This window comes from Heterobasidion irregulare (genome assembly GCF_000320585.1).
Source record: "Heterobasidion irregulare TC 32-1 unplaced genomic scaffold scaffold_05, whole genome shotgun sequence".
In the NCBI taxonomy this organism is placed as follows: domain Eukaryota; kingdom Fungi; phylum Basidiomycota; class Agaricomycetes; order Russulales; family Bondarzewiaceae; genus Heterobasidion; species Heterobasidion irregulare.
The window spans coordinates 2,300,914-2,314,928 of record NW_009258201.1 but is presented as its reverse complement, the minus strand read 5'-3'; the positions used below and the strand labels follow the sequence as shown (position 1 = coordinate 2,314,928).

At 52.4% G+C, this 14,015-nt stretch overlaps 5 protein-coding genes across 5 annotated transcripts; 2 read left to right on the top strand and 3 right to left on the bottom strand.

The window, feature by feature from the left end:
- Window positions 1-70: 70 nt before the first annotated feature.
- HETIRDRAFT_236542 (uncharacterized protein) lies at window positions 71-2,054 on the bottom strand (the record flags this gene model as incomplete). The annotated part of the gene is made up of 9 exons (XM_009548387.1): window positions 71-304; window positions 360-427; window positions 488-654; window positions 725-839; window positions 906-1,130; window positions 1,195-1,406; window positions 1,468-1,622; window positions 1,674-1,850; window positions 1,917-2,054. Coding segments are annotated over 9 exons (1,491 nt in total), but the record flags the coding sequence as incomplete, so codon positions are not given.
- A 1,582-nt stretch (window positions 2,055-3,636) lies between these two features.
- Window positions 3,637-3,807, top strand: HETIRDRAFT_168925 (uncharacterized protein; the record flags this gene model as incomplete). The annotated part of the gene is made up of 1 exon (XM_009548386.1): window positions 3,637-3,807. One exon carries the CDS (start codon window positions 3,637-3,639, stop codon window positions 3,805-3,807), a length of 171 nt encoding a protein of 56 aa, XP_009546681.1.
- A 1,408-nt stretch (window positions 3,808-5,215) lies between these two features.
- On the bottom strand, window positions 5,216-5,839 carry HETIRDRAFT_418080 (uncharacterized protein; the record flags this gene model as incomplete). Its single annotated transcript, XM_009548385.1, has 5 exons — window positions 5,216-5,234; window positions 5,297-5,352; window positions 5,415-5,494; window positions 5,559-5,682; window positions 5,747-5,839. 5 exons carry the CDS (start codon window positions 5,837-5,839, stop codon window positions 5,216-5,218), a joined length of 372 nt encoding a protein of 123 aa, XP_009546680.1.
- Window positions 5,840-7,114: 1,275 nt separating this feature from the next.
- HETIRDRAFT_318307 (uncharacterized protein) lies at window positions 7,115-8,014 on the top strand (the record flags this gene model as incomplete). The annotated part of the gene is made up of 1 exon (XM_009548384.1): window positions 7,115-8,014. The coding sequence occupies one exon, from the start codon at window positions 7,115-7,117 to the stop codon at window positions 8,012-8,014; it is 900 nt and encodes a 299-aa protein (XP_009546679.1).
- Window positions 8,015-8,114: 100 nt separating this feature from the next.
- Window positions 8,115-13,359, bottom strand: HETIRDRAFT_459123 (uncharacterized protein; the record flags this gene model as incomplete). Its single annotated transcript, XM_009548383.1, has 20 exons — window positions 8,115-9,013; window positions 9,077-9,357; window positions 9,412-9,581; window positions 9,641-9,963; window positions 10,032-10,134; window positions 10,189-10,208; window positions 10,265-10,311; window positions 10,374-10,508; window positions 10,564-10,710; window positions 10,780-10,821; window positions 10,873-10,931; window positions 10,994-11,548; window positions 11,626-11,922; window positions 12,021-12,425; window positions 12,513-12,769; window positions 12,826-12,890; window positions 12,944-12,973; window positions 13,025-13,113; window positions 13,200-13,245; window positions 13,300-13,359. The coding sequence occupies 20 exons, from the start codon at window positions 13,357-13,359 to the stop codon at window positions 8,383-8,385; spliced, it is 3,762 nt and encodes a 1,253-aa protein (XP_009546678.1). The 3' UTR covers window positions 8,115-8,382.
- Window positions 13,360-14,015: the final 656 nt, after the last annotated feature.

The window sequence follows — 14,015 nt, the reverse complement described above, 5'->3', positions numbered from 1 at the left end:
CACAGTTCCGCAGTACTCCGCACGCAAACCGAGAGCGGTCACATACCTTGAACAGCTCGAAATCCTTGTTGAAGAGCGTCACGTGCGTCGAGTCGTCAAACAGGCCAGGGAACGAGCCGCGCGCGCCCGCGTTCACAGCGAACCCGGTACTCAGATCGACGCAGGCCTCCACAGAGGCGGTCGCCGGCGATGGTCCCTGGTCGGCCTGCGCCGTGCCCGTGAGTTCCAGCTCGGCGAAAGTGTCCAGGTCGAGAAAAACTGTCGCTGAGAGTATATCGTGGAAGAACCCAACTCCGAATTCGAGCTGAGGAATGAGACTGAGCCGGTTAATATTATTGCTGATATCGCGTCGTGCGTACAGATGGGATGATGTGGGCCGCCAACTTGACGTCACCCTGCAGAGTCTCGCTCGTGGACAGAGAGAAATCTGAAAAAGGAAAGGAAGCATCACCGACTGTCGTGCATAATGGCTCGGATCGGCACGTACTGGTGTCTGCTGGCGAGAAATCACCATGACTGTCGCCCTGATCAGGCGGGAAAACTAAGACCCCATTCTTGATGCTATACGCCAGGTCGACTTTCATGTCAAGACTAAGCTCGAAGCCGGCCGTGAGCTGTGCGTTCAGTTTCAATGAAGGCCCAACAGTGAAGAGACTGTATTAAACCATATTCGAGAAGAAGGATTAATGAATCCACACGGTTCGTGGATATGGTGCACGCGTACCCAGGAATTTCGAAGCCAGGTAACGCAATCTCAAGCAGCGGGATGGGGCCCGAGTCAAAGTCGCCGCCAACATCTGCGAACACATCTAAAGTGCTGTCCAGATCGAAGTCAAGTCCTGTTGTCCCGACGCCAGTATATCTCAAATGAGACATGTTCAAATCACAAGATGAACAAGTCGCACCTGCAATGACAGCGAAGTTGGAGATTTTCGGATGGCTTATAGTCCCTGCCGCGACAAACTTGACATCTACAAGGGCATGTGCTTTCGCCTGCACACCGACATTCACGGATGCAGTAAAATCGGCTGGGACAAATTGGTTTGCGGGGCAGGAGATTTCGCGGTTGAAAATCTCGAAAGACTTGTCGACATCGATCGGCAGCTGGCCTCCAAATGTCTTGTTGAAATCTACATTGTACCAATGCATGGAGAAAGGATAAGCAATGGTATGCGTAGTAGGCAAATGACGAACTTGGATTAAACAACGCAGACTGGAAAGCTCTAGTAGTAGAGTTGGAAGAGAGGCGATGGTGCTGATGCTTTCTGGAATAGATAAAATCGCCAATGGTGTGAGGATCCCTTTTAGAAAGCATGATGTTGTGCATGCTGCTCTGTGTCACAGTGGAGTTATCTTGTGCGAGGCCTGAGGACGAGCCTTGGACTAAAAAAGAGACCACGCCTTTCCTAATATGAGGAGAAAAGCCCTTCAAATATGCTCATCATGGAAACCACACGATGCACTCACTTGTCAGGATCTATTTTCGCGAAGTCAGTGTCTAGTCTGCAAGCGAAGATTGTGGGTCTGTCAGCCCCAATGACGAGATTTCCCTCGATTGAGATCGGGAAAGACTGGTCTTCTGGCGTCCACCATCGCACGACACGTGCGAAAGGCATCTTGCACTGCGAGCTAGATCAATTACAAGCACAAGTCAAGATAGGCTGAGAACACACGCTTTGCGGCAAGCGAACAATGATGTCCTGTGCACCGCTGTTGATAATATGATTGCACTCCGCGTTGTCGTCGAGGCAGACGAGGAGAATGTCCTGCTTCGTCTCGTCCGGGTTACAATCTAAGATATGCCACCCCGCCACCGGGGTGATATCTGAGATCGCGTCAGACGCGCCCCACTGGTGACCCAGTGTGTCAATTTCCAGATGCAAAGGGGGGGGGGGGGGGGGAAGAGGAGAACGCACAATTTTCAATGTCGCGACTTTCGTCCCGTCCGGCAGAATCTTGTCGTATGTGCACGATCCATGCACGCAAGGAACGTCCCACGACTGAACCGCAAAGGCGCGAAATGCGGAGAGGAAGAAAATCACGCTCACGAAGAGCGCGCTCTGCATCATCTCAGGAGGATAAAGGAAAGCAAAGACGGGGGGATGTGCACACAGGCCAGGAGCTGAGAAGTAGATGGTTGAGATGATGGAAATGCAACATTGGCCATCGACGCACCTTTATATGCTCAAGTCCTCAAGGAAAAGTAACGATAAATCACCCCTCTCTTGATAATGTTTTTCTGTGGAATCGCTAGATTCTGCAGCACTGTTGCGACGCTTCACCTCCTTCACATAGGGTCCGATTTCTGCCATCCAGCTAGAGATCGGGGAACAATCCGTACGAATATTCCAACGAGCAGAAACAGCCGTGAGGGAATGAGGCAAACGTTGTATCATCGATATCTACACAGCCGTCATTGTAGATCGATGAACAGATTACCGGCCACCGTCTATGATCAGAAGTCGAGCCAGAATTTTCGGCAACCGTGGTGCCAGAGTAGCTGCCACGCTGCAAGTCAAACTTGGTCAGTGCACCTACCTCGTCGCTTCTGCATCGGGATCATACTTCCAGAAGGCAGCAAGCCAGAGATTTCATTTCAGCTCTCAATCAGACAGATGAGAATTCGAGATGGTCCAGTAATGTCAAGGCCTTTGACCCAGCCGACCCCAGAAAAAACCTGCCCAATGATGCAGTCGAAGTGTGTCGAGACCGCTGAAAGCCCGTAAATATCAGTACAGTGAGCCAGGAGCACAAGGATCATACGAGTCCCAAAGCAAAGCGGAAGAAGATTACAGCGCGATTTTCACTCAGACTGACTTATCGCTGGAATCGATGTTAGCGCCGCCACACGTTAGTCGCACCCTCGTCCCTGAGAGCAAAGATGTGCCCTCCATCGCTGCTTCTTCTCGCCTACGTCGCCTATCACAGCACGCTCCTGATAGATCCATTCCATCAGTGTGGAGATCATCGAGAACTGAACTTACGCGTAGGTCGTGTGGTCTCGATGCAAACTCAGACTCATCATATGCTGTAAACCACTTTTATACCAAATATATGTGTAATGAACGACATGGGGAGCCTGTCGTGCAGGTATAACGCGCCGAATGGGTTGAGCATGTAGTGTGCGTCGAAAGAGGGAGGCAATGTACGTTTAAAATGGGGAAGCAAAAGCTGGAAAAAGGCGCAGGGATACCAGGAGAAGGAGTGATTGTGACTGCTTGTGACAGAAATGCCGCTTGGTTCCCGCCTTCCACTGAATTGGCTCGCAGTCATCGTCCGCTACCATCAGTCATGATCTCAAAGCCTTAGCACAACAGGGCTGCTTGCGCGTCTCAGGTTCGAACTTTTGTCGCATATGATCACATTGTCATTCTAGCACGATGTTGCGTTTTCTTCCTCCTCGGTATCGCCCGAGTCGCCCCTGCACCCTTCTTCCTCTTTTTTGCGCCCAATTCGCTGACTACAATCGATATATGCAAAGCGCCCCGGGTCACAAATAAAGCTGCAAGGCTCTTGTGATAGAGGAAATCATCGCTGAAGAAAACGTGGGTGCGTACAGCTTCCCCTTTGCGCACTGAATACTACTCAATTTAGTATAAGTCTACCGAGGGCACTGCCAGCTCTGTCTGGGTAGACATGCAAGTGCATCATCGCCATGTACAGGGCGGCGCTATAGCCCTCGCTGACTCCGCCCATCGGACACGCCTCGAACATGCTTGGACTAACGCGATTTTGCTCGCATTCCAATCGGAGCCGATGTGCACATGTCCATCCGAGGCTGCACACAGAGGAATCTACACTCAGTGACTTTCCAAGGAGAAATAATCATCACTGTAGTTACTCATAAGCGCTCAGAGATAGCCAATGAGCTCGGACCGTTATTGCGAGGCAGTTGATACAGAGAAGCCATCACTCTTTCGGTAGGTATCTCGAGCGTTGTTCCGCTTTCCAGAATGTCTCATATATCTGAGACATATTTTGAACTCTGCTCTTCGTTAAGTAGGCGTAATATTGATGGTTTTTCTGTTCGCTTTCACGATAACAGACTTACCTAACCATTATACATGTTGCAAGCGTTACGCCTCCAATGTGGTCCGTTAACCTAACGAGTACATTACGGAACGACCCTTTCCTCAGATGACCGTCCAACTTTTCAAACAAGTATCCGAAAAGAGTAGCCGTTCTTCCTCCGATCCTCACACAAAGTAGCCCCCCTCCCCCTAGTGCATGTGTCCCTCCAGGCGTTCCTTTCCACTCGTATTTCCAGAGAGACCATGCAATTCACATCTGCTAGGCTACCTGAAAGGCGGGAGTGAAATGTCCAGAGTATCGAGAAGATCGATTACGGACTCGGTTTGTCCGCTTTTCGATCATCGTTGCCGCGATGATTTTTAGAGCAATTCACTGCATAGGATGGGCGAGTTGGTCCCATCTCATCTTGGAAGGGATCCTGTGGCACGTCGCCGCCTTCATCATCACCCTACTGCCCTTTCCTGTGTTGATATTCCTCACCATTCAGGCTTGCTATTTGAAGTGGAAGCCTGGCTGAGCGAGCCGGGGCTGGTCTCAGCATCAATTCTCTCCTGCTTTCTGCTTTGTTATACGCTGCTGTTCGAGTTATGCTGCTCGCGCTCGTTCTCCTATCTCTTGCTGCGTCCACATATCCCCTTGTCAATTCGGGTATATGGCCACTTATGCACTTAGTGGTCGCAATTGCATAGCATGATACATATGATATATCAGAGCGCTGGTGAACAGTGAATTCCGATCGTTCGCGGCGTCATCGGCGCCGTGGAATGAGAGTTGACGCTTTTGGGAGACTAGCCATATCCTAATCCGTGCGCGTTCGAATTGTTCGTGTCCAAACTTAGGTACATTTGGGTTGAACGCCGACGCGCCAAGAACCCCGTAATCTCATCTCGAACTTCCGACGCCGCCATTTTACGATACTCATCTGTTTAAGGTTTATTGGAAACTCAAGTTGCTTTAAAATCCTATGTCACGGGAGCCTCATGACGGGACATCGGCATCTACATGGTAATCGTATTGCTAACCGTTGTTGTTGAGTCGCAGATTCGCAGTGATGGACTGTATATTCCAAATCCGATATTGAGCTGACTATGACTGGATTATTTACACCGACAATCCAAATTCACGGGTTACAGGTAGTACATGGAGCAAGACACAGACAGCGTAAAGATGTTTTTCAATCAAATTATTTGGTGATGTAGCAGCTGTGAAATTTCAAGGTCAGAGGCGAATGTTATATGGCAAAGGTTCGAGGGGGTCGACGTACATGTAGTGGCCATCACAGGCGTTCGGGTGGCCCTTGGTGCTGCCGTAATTGAGGCGCTGTTTAGAAGAGCGTCATTGGCAGTTGTACGAGAGCGGACAGTAAGAATCAGAAGTCTTACCCAGCGGTCGCCTTCATCGACGAAGTCATCGGGGTTACCCAAGGAAACATCGTCATGAGCAGCGCCATCCCGATAGATGTCTAGTGTGGAGAATATGATGAGCGACCTCCAAGCGAGGGAGACTTGGGAGAGATGTGTTCTCACAGCAGATGTAGTGCCCAGGGCAGGCGTTGGGGTGTCCATTGGGACTACCGTAGTTGACTTTGAAGCGGTTCCCTTGGTCCGTGACGAGGTCAGGATTTCCGAAAGATGTCTCTCTCTTGGCCAGCTAGACGGAGGAAAGACAAGGGTGAGGCTGCAAAGATTGAGAGCGGCGAGGGAAGAGCGCTTACAATATCAGAGGACCCTTCGACGGGCATGGGGTTGGCCATGACAAGCTGAACAGACGCGAAGATGGCGGTGACGAAGCTGGTGGTGAACATCATTGTATCTGGTCAATACTGGGGAAAGTAGAGAGCTTAGTCGATAAGGATGCAAGGAATGCTGAAGTATGTGAAGAGACCTACTCCCTCTTTTATACTTTTCTCGACCAAAAATGTTACCAACAAGATACTGTCAAAGAACCATCATAGACGACCGCATGTCCAACGTCACGCAGCTGCTGTGATGGAAGGAATACTGTAACGCTCGTGGAAGATGACATGGTTTAAGTTTCGTGCAAGAGGAAACCCATCTTGTTCGCCGCTGACCATTGAGTTCATCCTCGATGCCGTGCTCTTTGCTGAATCCGGCCTTCGCTGGCGCCAACGCTGACAGGAGGACATGCTTCGGGAGCTGGATACTTTAAAATCATGGAAAGTCATCTCCCGATCGGTCCCAAAGACGCCTTGGCATGACACAGCTCACGCTGGAATGAAGTGACAGGCTAGTCTTATGACGAGGCTCCAATGCCAAGACTGCTACTTACCGACCGTTCTGGGTTAGATAGCTTGATTGCATCAAAGTCACAGAGCTCCCTGCACGACATTTTCAGGGTTGTTTCAGTGCACCAGTTTCAACAGTCCAAGTTGAAGTCCAAGGCTCACCTACTCATTCGATCTAGTCTTCACAAGTCGTAGGGCATCACAGTTCGCAAAGTTTAGCATGTATATATTATCGATCATGCCGCAAGGTTGCCAGTCGTTCCGGGTGTCCAAGATGTGATGACAAGTACTAAGAAGACGCTTAAAATTCCAGGACGCGCACAACGCGCTCCATCGATGCAAAAGCCATATGCGCCTTTGAGATGATGGTTGTACCGAATAAGTGTGTACACTTCTTCGTCGCTGTTTAGTTTGGCGGAACTGACAGCGCGCTGCGCGTGTTCGTTAGCGCCGTCGTGCACCGTAAAAGGATCCACAAGATGCTAATTGAGGTATATCAAACGAAAGGAGTCTTTAACTAGATTCGTCTTGGTCGTCATTACAATCACTGTTGACTGGCGCTTGAGTACCGTCACCCGTCATCGGCCTGCACCTACTAAGTATGCTTGGACCACAGTGGAACAGAGTTGAGCGGCTGGGCCCTGGGTTTTCACTCGGCTTGAAGCTTGATCAGATACCGTGAGAATATTCGCCACGTGGGGAGTCTCCAGCCGCGTCTTTCTCCGAACAGAGTGCGTTCGACAGAGCACGGTCTACCGCAAACGTACTTTAGGTGGGTCCTGACCTTTTGCTTTCGCCATAGGCAAAAAAAGCCTCAACAGCTGATACAATTCGCAGATGAGTGCTAGTGTTGTGCGAAAAGCAACCGCGCAGACCACTGGGCGGTCCCTGCGCCCAACTCGCCGTGCTCCGCCAATTCGTAAACCCTTGAATCACACCCCCACCGGTCTCCCAATACCCCACGTCAAGATCGTCGTACGCGACTCGCACCCCAATCGCCTCGCCAGCCACTACTATACCACTCTCCAGGATGACCTCCTCTACCTGACCTACAGGCACGAGTCGGGCCCGCGACCAGCACCACGCAACATCCGCCTCACATACGATCCGGAGGACCCGTACACGAAGCTGCGCAACAATCCTCCTGTGGGAGGCTCGCAATTTGGCCGCAAGCCCGCGCCTCCGACGACAGCAGACAACGTCGTGCGCCTCGAGCGCATCCAGCTGCACTCCATGATAAAAGAGGCCCTCGTCAGCCGGCAGAACCTGCTCGGGCCCATCATGGCCTTCCGCGCGCTCTCGGGGGAGACGGAGCGGGGTGGGGGCCAGCACGCGGTGGACGGCGTCCAGATCGTGAGGGGTGTCAAGACGGTCGGCGGATGGGTGCGTCCCGGGCTTCCCGTCGGCGTCAAGGTCGACCTCAAGGGCCCGAATATGTGGGAGTTCCTGGGCTCGCTGACCGAGTTCGTCCTCCCGCGCCTGCGCGAGTTCCACGGGATCGTCATGCCCCCCGCCTCGCACTCCATGCGCACGCCCAGCGGCGTCTCCGGCGTCGTCTCGTTTGGCCTCCCACCAGAAGCCATGGGCCTCTTCCCCCAGATTGAAGTCAACCTCGACTCGTATCCCAAGTCGTATGGCATGCACATACACTTCATCACCAACGCGACCGGCGAGGGCGCACAAAACAAAGCTCGGCAGCTGCTTTCTGGCTTCCAGATTCCATTTGCCCGGAAGTAGCCCTGAATCCTAGTTCCCTTCTGCACTCCGTCAGTCGCTTTCGTCTTCCTCCCAGTGTTCTCCCAGCTTATGCCCCGTACCGTTTCTCTTCGTTCCATGTAACGCATAACTTATTAGATTAGACGGTATCAGACCACTAATACAGTAAAATTCGAAGGATGTGCTGAATTAATGCGAGGATGCAAGATTGTTTGCAATGAATTGGGTAGTGAGTGCGTATGGTGCGAATGCAAGGAAAGCTTAAAAAATGGACATGCCGGTAACGAGTGCGTACAGAACCGATGAAATAAATGAACAGGGAACCCATGAAAAGAACGAAAAAAAAGAAATCGAAAAAACTTACCAGACCTTAGCTTGCATCGTCACCATCACTGCTCGCCGGGCTGCCACGAGATATCACCCAACCTATGCCGCGAAGGCATCGGCTTCGATTTCCCGTTCCCGCTGTTCCTGAGACCCCGCGTGGTCCCGTTCTGGCTGACGGAAGGAGAAAGCAGCGGCGCGGACGCCTCTGACGCCGTCCTCCGGACTCTCTTCTTGGGCGCGATGACGGATTTGGGTGAATCGAGGCCCTTGAGGCTAGTCTTGGTTCGCAGAGGCTTCAGCGCGGGTGCCAGCGTCGGCTCGATCTCGCGGGCGAGCTCGCGCACGAGCACGGCACTGTCGTTCTGCTTGAGCCGCACGACGAGCTCGTAGATCCCGTATCGCTCGACCAGGATCGCGCGGTTGGGGTGGACGTCGCACACCGTGCGCAGGATACGAAGGAGGTTGAGCTTCACGACGGCCTTGCTGTTGTCTAGCTTCTCGATGACGCGTCGAAAGAATTGGGATTTGGCGACACCGATGGTTATACTAGTAGAAACGCGGAAGATTTTGAGGAAGGGGTCGAGGAGGTTCTCGAATGAGTTCGCCTTGGCCGAGATGAAGCATTTGAGCAAGGCCTCGAGAGCCTCCGGCTTCACAAGCTCATCCTCCACCCGAGCCGGTTCCTCCTGCAACCTGTAGTATGGTTCAGAGGAGTCAGCATCGCGCAGAAATTTTCAAGCAATCGTTTGTACGCACCATGAAAGAATGGACTCCAACGCGCTGACTTGGAAGTACGGATCGGTGAGTAGCCTGACATACATCGAAAGCCCGTCGAATTGCCAGAGCAATGTTCGACAACTCTTGCCCGCACTGGCAAGGTCACACAGAATAGGCAGCGCAAATTGCTTGAGGGGAGAGCTGGCCTCGATGACCCGCATCAGACTTGGTATGATCCCAGCCTGGGCTGCCTCTTCTTGTCTTGATTTGTTCAGGCGGCATAGGTTATAGCACGTTTGGAAGATATGGTTGGACATTTCCTGGACACAGTCTAATTAGCTCCTTCAAAGACTATGGAAGTACAACGAACGTACCGCGCTGTGAGGCCCGGAGCATTGTTCATCCAGGATTCGAGCGAGGATCTCAATGGCGTTCGCGTTCTGGAGGACCTCCAATATCGTTGCATTCATTGAGAGGTGCTTGATTGCCTTCAACATATGGACCAGACACTCAGGCTCGAGAAGCTCGCAACCGCGCAGGAGACCTGTATGTTGAATATGTCATCATAAGGGTTGTCAAAACATCAGAGAATACAGAACGTACGTCTAACGACCTTGCGTGTTCCTAGCGCGTTCCGCACATGTATATCTGACTGAGACACCTGACAGAATACGAGCAAGATCTGGATGATCTTCCGCTTCATCGTCGATGCCTTGTCACCATGGGTCGTCATCACGTTCAAGAGCGCCGACGAGAGCGGGTCTAGCAAGCCCTCCCGGATGAACATCCGACAGAAGTCGTTCTTTGTCGTCGGACTCTGTAGCTCGAACACGCTCCCGATCCCGTTGAGTGCATGCACGACGAGGTCACTCTGCTCCGCGAAGTCCTCGTCGAGCAGGTCGACGAGTACCTTGAGGCCCCGACACCTAGGAAAGGGATGGCAGTTATATACAAAAGTCAACGTGTTGGGGAGGTGCAGAACGAGTCGACGTACGAGATGAACATTTGCAAAGTCAGGACGGAGACATGGCACAGCAACTGAATAAAGTTCGAGGCCTGCAGCCGGCATTCGGATGGGTACTTCTTGGATGTAAAGCCTGCGATGAGCATTAGAGGATGTTAGAACAAGAAAACAATACGGTTTGACACACCCATTATGACAGGAATTCCGCTGTAGGACAACGTCAGACCTGAATCTGACATTTCACAGACGCCAATAGCACACACCCGATCAAGCAGAAGCTCTCTAAGAATCCTGCATCGGCCGTGACGAGCTATTGAGAGGTTGGTATTAGAGTCCGTTGAGACGTGCTATGATTGTAAAAGAGGTACCCACCATGTTCACGATTTGCAAAAGCTTCATTGTCACTTCTCGGGAACATTTACTTTCCAGGACCTCAAGTATCGCAAGCATCCCATGTGCAGACACCAACTGCCCTTGCATCTCAGGTGTATCCAATATGATCCCCATCTAATTCACCGCCTGCTCAGCACGATCGCAAAAAATTGGCAGACGTGGGACAAACCAGATTATCGCAAGCTTCGCGCAGCTGGAAGTCCGGCGCAGACGGCGTCAACTCGTCGATGAGTTGGTTTACCTGACTCGTCAAGCGCGCATATTTGTCGCGCTGCAAATTCGCTTCGAGGTCGTCTTCCACGAAGCCCTCGTCAATCTACAGGAAGAACGAAATACGGCGAAAGAGATTGAGGAATAAAACCAAGTAGTTAGGATTCGACCATACCTCCGCAAAAGGATCTTCGTCGTCGATATCGTCATCGCCTAGCTGTGAGGAGTATCGATGCGTGTGCATATAGCATATAAAAAAAGGCCTCACCCAAGACTTGTTCGATAAGCGAGTGTTCAGCTGTAGCGTTTGCATAGGCTGTTCCATGGCTAAAAATAAGACCTTAAATATCTCTGGCCGATAACCTCATCAACTGTGTTAGCGTGCTCACAGGTTCCATTCGGCTTCCCAAACACATCGTCGTAATCCTCGTCATCGTCCTCTGTATATTTCCCAAACTCGCTCTGCTGCTCGAGCTTCTTTACCTCTGCGCGCCCGAACGACCCGTTTGTCGAGCCTACAAACGACGACGACCGCGAATGCGACGTCGAGTGCGAGCGCGCAGACAATGGACCCGGGTACCCCGGTGCCGCTGTTAATGGGCTCAACACCGGCCGCGACGACCTGCGCCCGAGCTCCGGCAACGGCGCGGTCTTGGGGCCCGGCGACGACGGCAGGAGCCCGAGCGTCTTGATGTCGTCAGGGTGGAAAAGGCCCTTGCGGAACGAATTCTTCATCTTGAAGTCCGCAAACTTCTCCTGCCACACGTCGTCCTCGTCGATTCCAAGGTCTGAATAGTCCTCAACGATCGGTGCAATTTCCGGCGGTGGCGGTTTGGCGGCGGCGGAGGCGGCGGAGCTCGGGCTGCGGTTCGGGCGGATAGTCTGCGCGTTGTTGTCGTCGGCTTCCAGCGGCTTGTCGTCATCTGGGGTGCTCTTCTCCAGCGCTGCAACAAGACGTTTACTCTCGGTCAGTGTTTGAATCAATTTTTGAGTATGATTGAAGGAAATACGAGGCGCCGACCTTGCAGCTTTGAGAAAGAGATGCCCTCTTCAAAGTCGTCGTCCCAATTGTCCGTTTGTTCCTCCGGCTGCTGGAGCACGAACGGGCCCGGCATCGCCAGCGGTGTCGCGTTCTTTGAGCTGGTTGAAGGTGCAGCCTTCCGGGTCAGGTTCGACGACGACGACGTCTGCGAAGAAACAGATGCAGACAGGGAAAGTGAGGCGGGTAGCAGCGCGAACGAAGGGTCGCTCGGCGACCCCAGCGGCGAATGTGGCGCGCCGTCGGTGGTAGAGTCCCGACGTGGTGCTGGGTGTTTCGCTGGCCGCGAAGGAGCTTTGTGTTATAGAAGCGGAAAAGAAGACCGAGGACATAAGACTACCGGGTCAGTCATTTGAGGGAGCACTCAATGCACGTACATCTCAGTGCTTCATTCCACTCTTGCACCTTTAGCACCGCCTCGTCGAAATTATAGTTACTAAGCGGCCTCCCCCCACCCGGTCCCTCAGACATGCCTCGCGCGCGTTGGCTCTCTGCCATCTGTCGTTTGGCCGAGACCATCCAGGGGTGCCGCAACAGCTTCTTTGCAGTAATGCGGAGATTGCAGTCCTTCTGGAAGCAGTGATACAAGAAGTCTTTGACGATGGGGGATGCCCCCTCGGGGATCGGCGGGCTGTCATCCTGCACAATGCGGTAGAGCGCTGGCATCGGCTTGAGGAAATGATACGGCGGACGTCCCTCGAGGAGCTCGATCACTGTGCAGCCCACACTCCATATGTCCGAGGCCGTCGTAGCGCCGAACTGCTCGATGACCTCCGGAGCCACTGTGTTGTCAATCAAAAAAGGCCGAATCAGGACAAAAACTCCCTGAGCGCAGCAGAAGGCCGGAATGGCAACGGTGGAGCACTTACTCCAATAGGGACTCCCAACCACCGCGTCGTCGCTCGCGCCCGCCGTCGTGCTGCTCGCGACACCAAAGTCCGCAAGCTTGACCGCGCCGTCTTTCGTCGTCAGAATATTCGCGCCCTTGATATCGCGATGAATGACACCCTGATCATGCAGGTATACCAGCCCCTCAAGGACCTGCGAGATATATACAGCGACAAGGTTTTCGGGAAACTTGCCGAAGCGCTTGCATATATTGTGCAAAGAGCCGTTCTCGCAGAACCTGGACGACATATTGAGATGGCTCGCTTACATTTATACGGACGGGAAGGGGCACACTCTAGAATAATATACAGGTATTCTCGCGTCTTGACGAACCCTTTATACTTGACGATATTGGGATGCTGTCGAGAAATATTGAGAGGCAACGTGAGCGACACATGACAAATGAACCTACATTGAGGTTTTTCAAGAGATCGATTTCTGACTACACTCGGTGTGAGCGGCTGTATTAAATAGAGAACGACGCGTGACGTACCATGATTTGGCCTAATTCACCCTTAGGTATGTTGCTCAGCTGTATTTCCTTGACAGCAACGGTCTCCCCGGTAGCCCAATTGAGTGCGCCTGAGTGGAGACGCGTAAATATAAGCATATCACAGGCGTCTTCTCGATCAAGCAAAGCAGACACGGAAGTATCTGTATGCACTCACGATAGACTTGACCGAACGCGCCCTTCCCCAACGAGTCACCCAATTGCTGCATCACGAAGGTGTTCAGAGCACGGTATTCAAGAGGAACTTTGGAACATACATAGTCATTCAGCAACTTTGCGCTCGTCGAGCTCGAGCCGTAAGCCGGTGACCCTGCCATAGTGAGCGAAGACTCAGACGCGCAGGCGCACCCGACAGGAAACGGATCAAAAGAAAGAAAGAGAAGGAAAGAAAGAACGTCGTCAGTACGCTGTCGCTGTGTCAGCTATGGGGTTGCAGCGCACGCGAAATGCGAGCGTAGATGACGGCGGGGAGCAAGAGCACTGAGCAGTGAGCGTTTGGATTTGCTCCCGTGCCAGAGATCACAACAGCGGTCGAACGCGTCGACGCCACCGCTCCGTTATTAGCAACTGGCCGCGGCTATCCCCGAATATGCGAGGGCTTTCATCAAGATCCTGTAGAGAAAGTCCAGGCAAGGACGGATGCTCTGCCCAATGTCATCATTATGTTGCAATTTAGTCTTTTTAGGTGTTTGAATGCAGTTTACGTGGAAAAGTTCCAGGCGGGCAGCAACCCCGACATCGAGCAACTCGGGAATATCGGGACAGGTGCCGTGGGGTGTATCCTGCACGAAGGGCGTCGGGAAAAACGGTGGTATCGCCCACGCGCTTCCACAACTCAGTCAGCTTGATTTGGTTTTCGACGGGCTGGGCTGACTGCTCAGTTTCAAATAACGCACACTGTTGAATATAACTATCGACCACGAACACTATATATCCCATTGTAGTTTACAACGTCAAGAAATCTAGTCCGTCG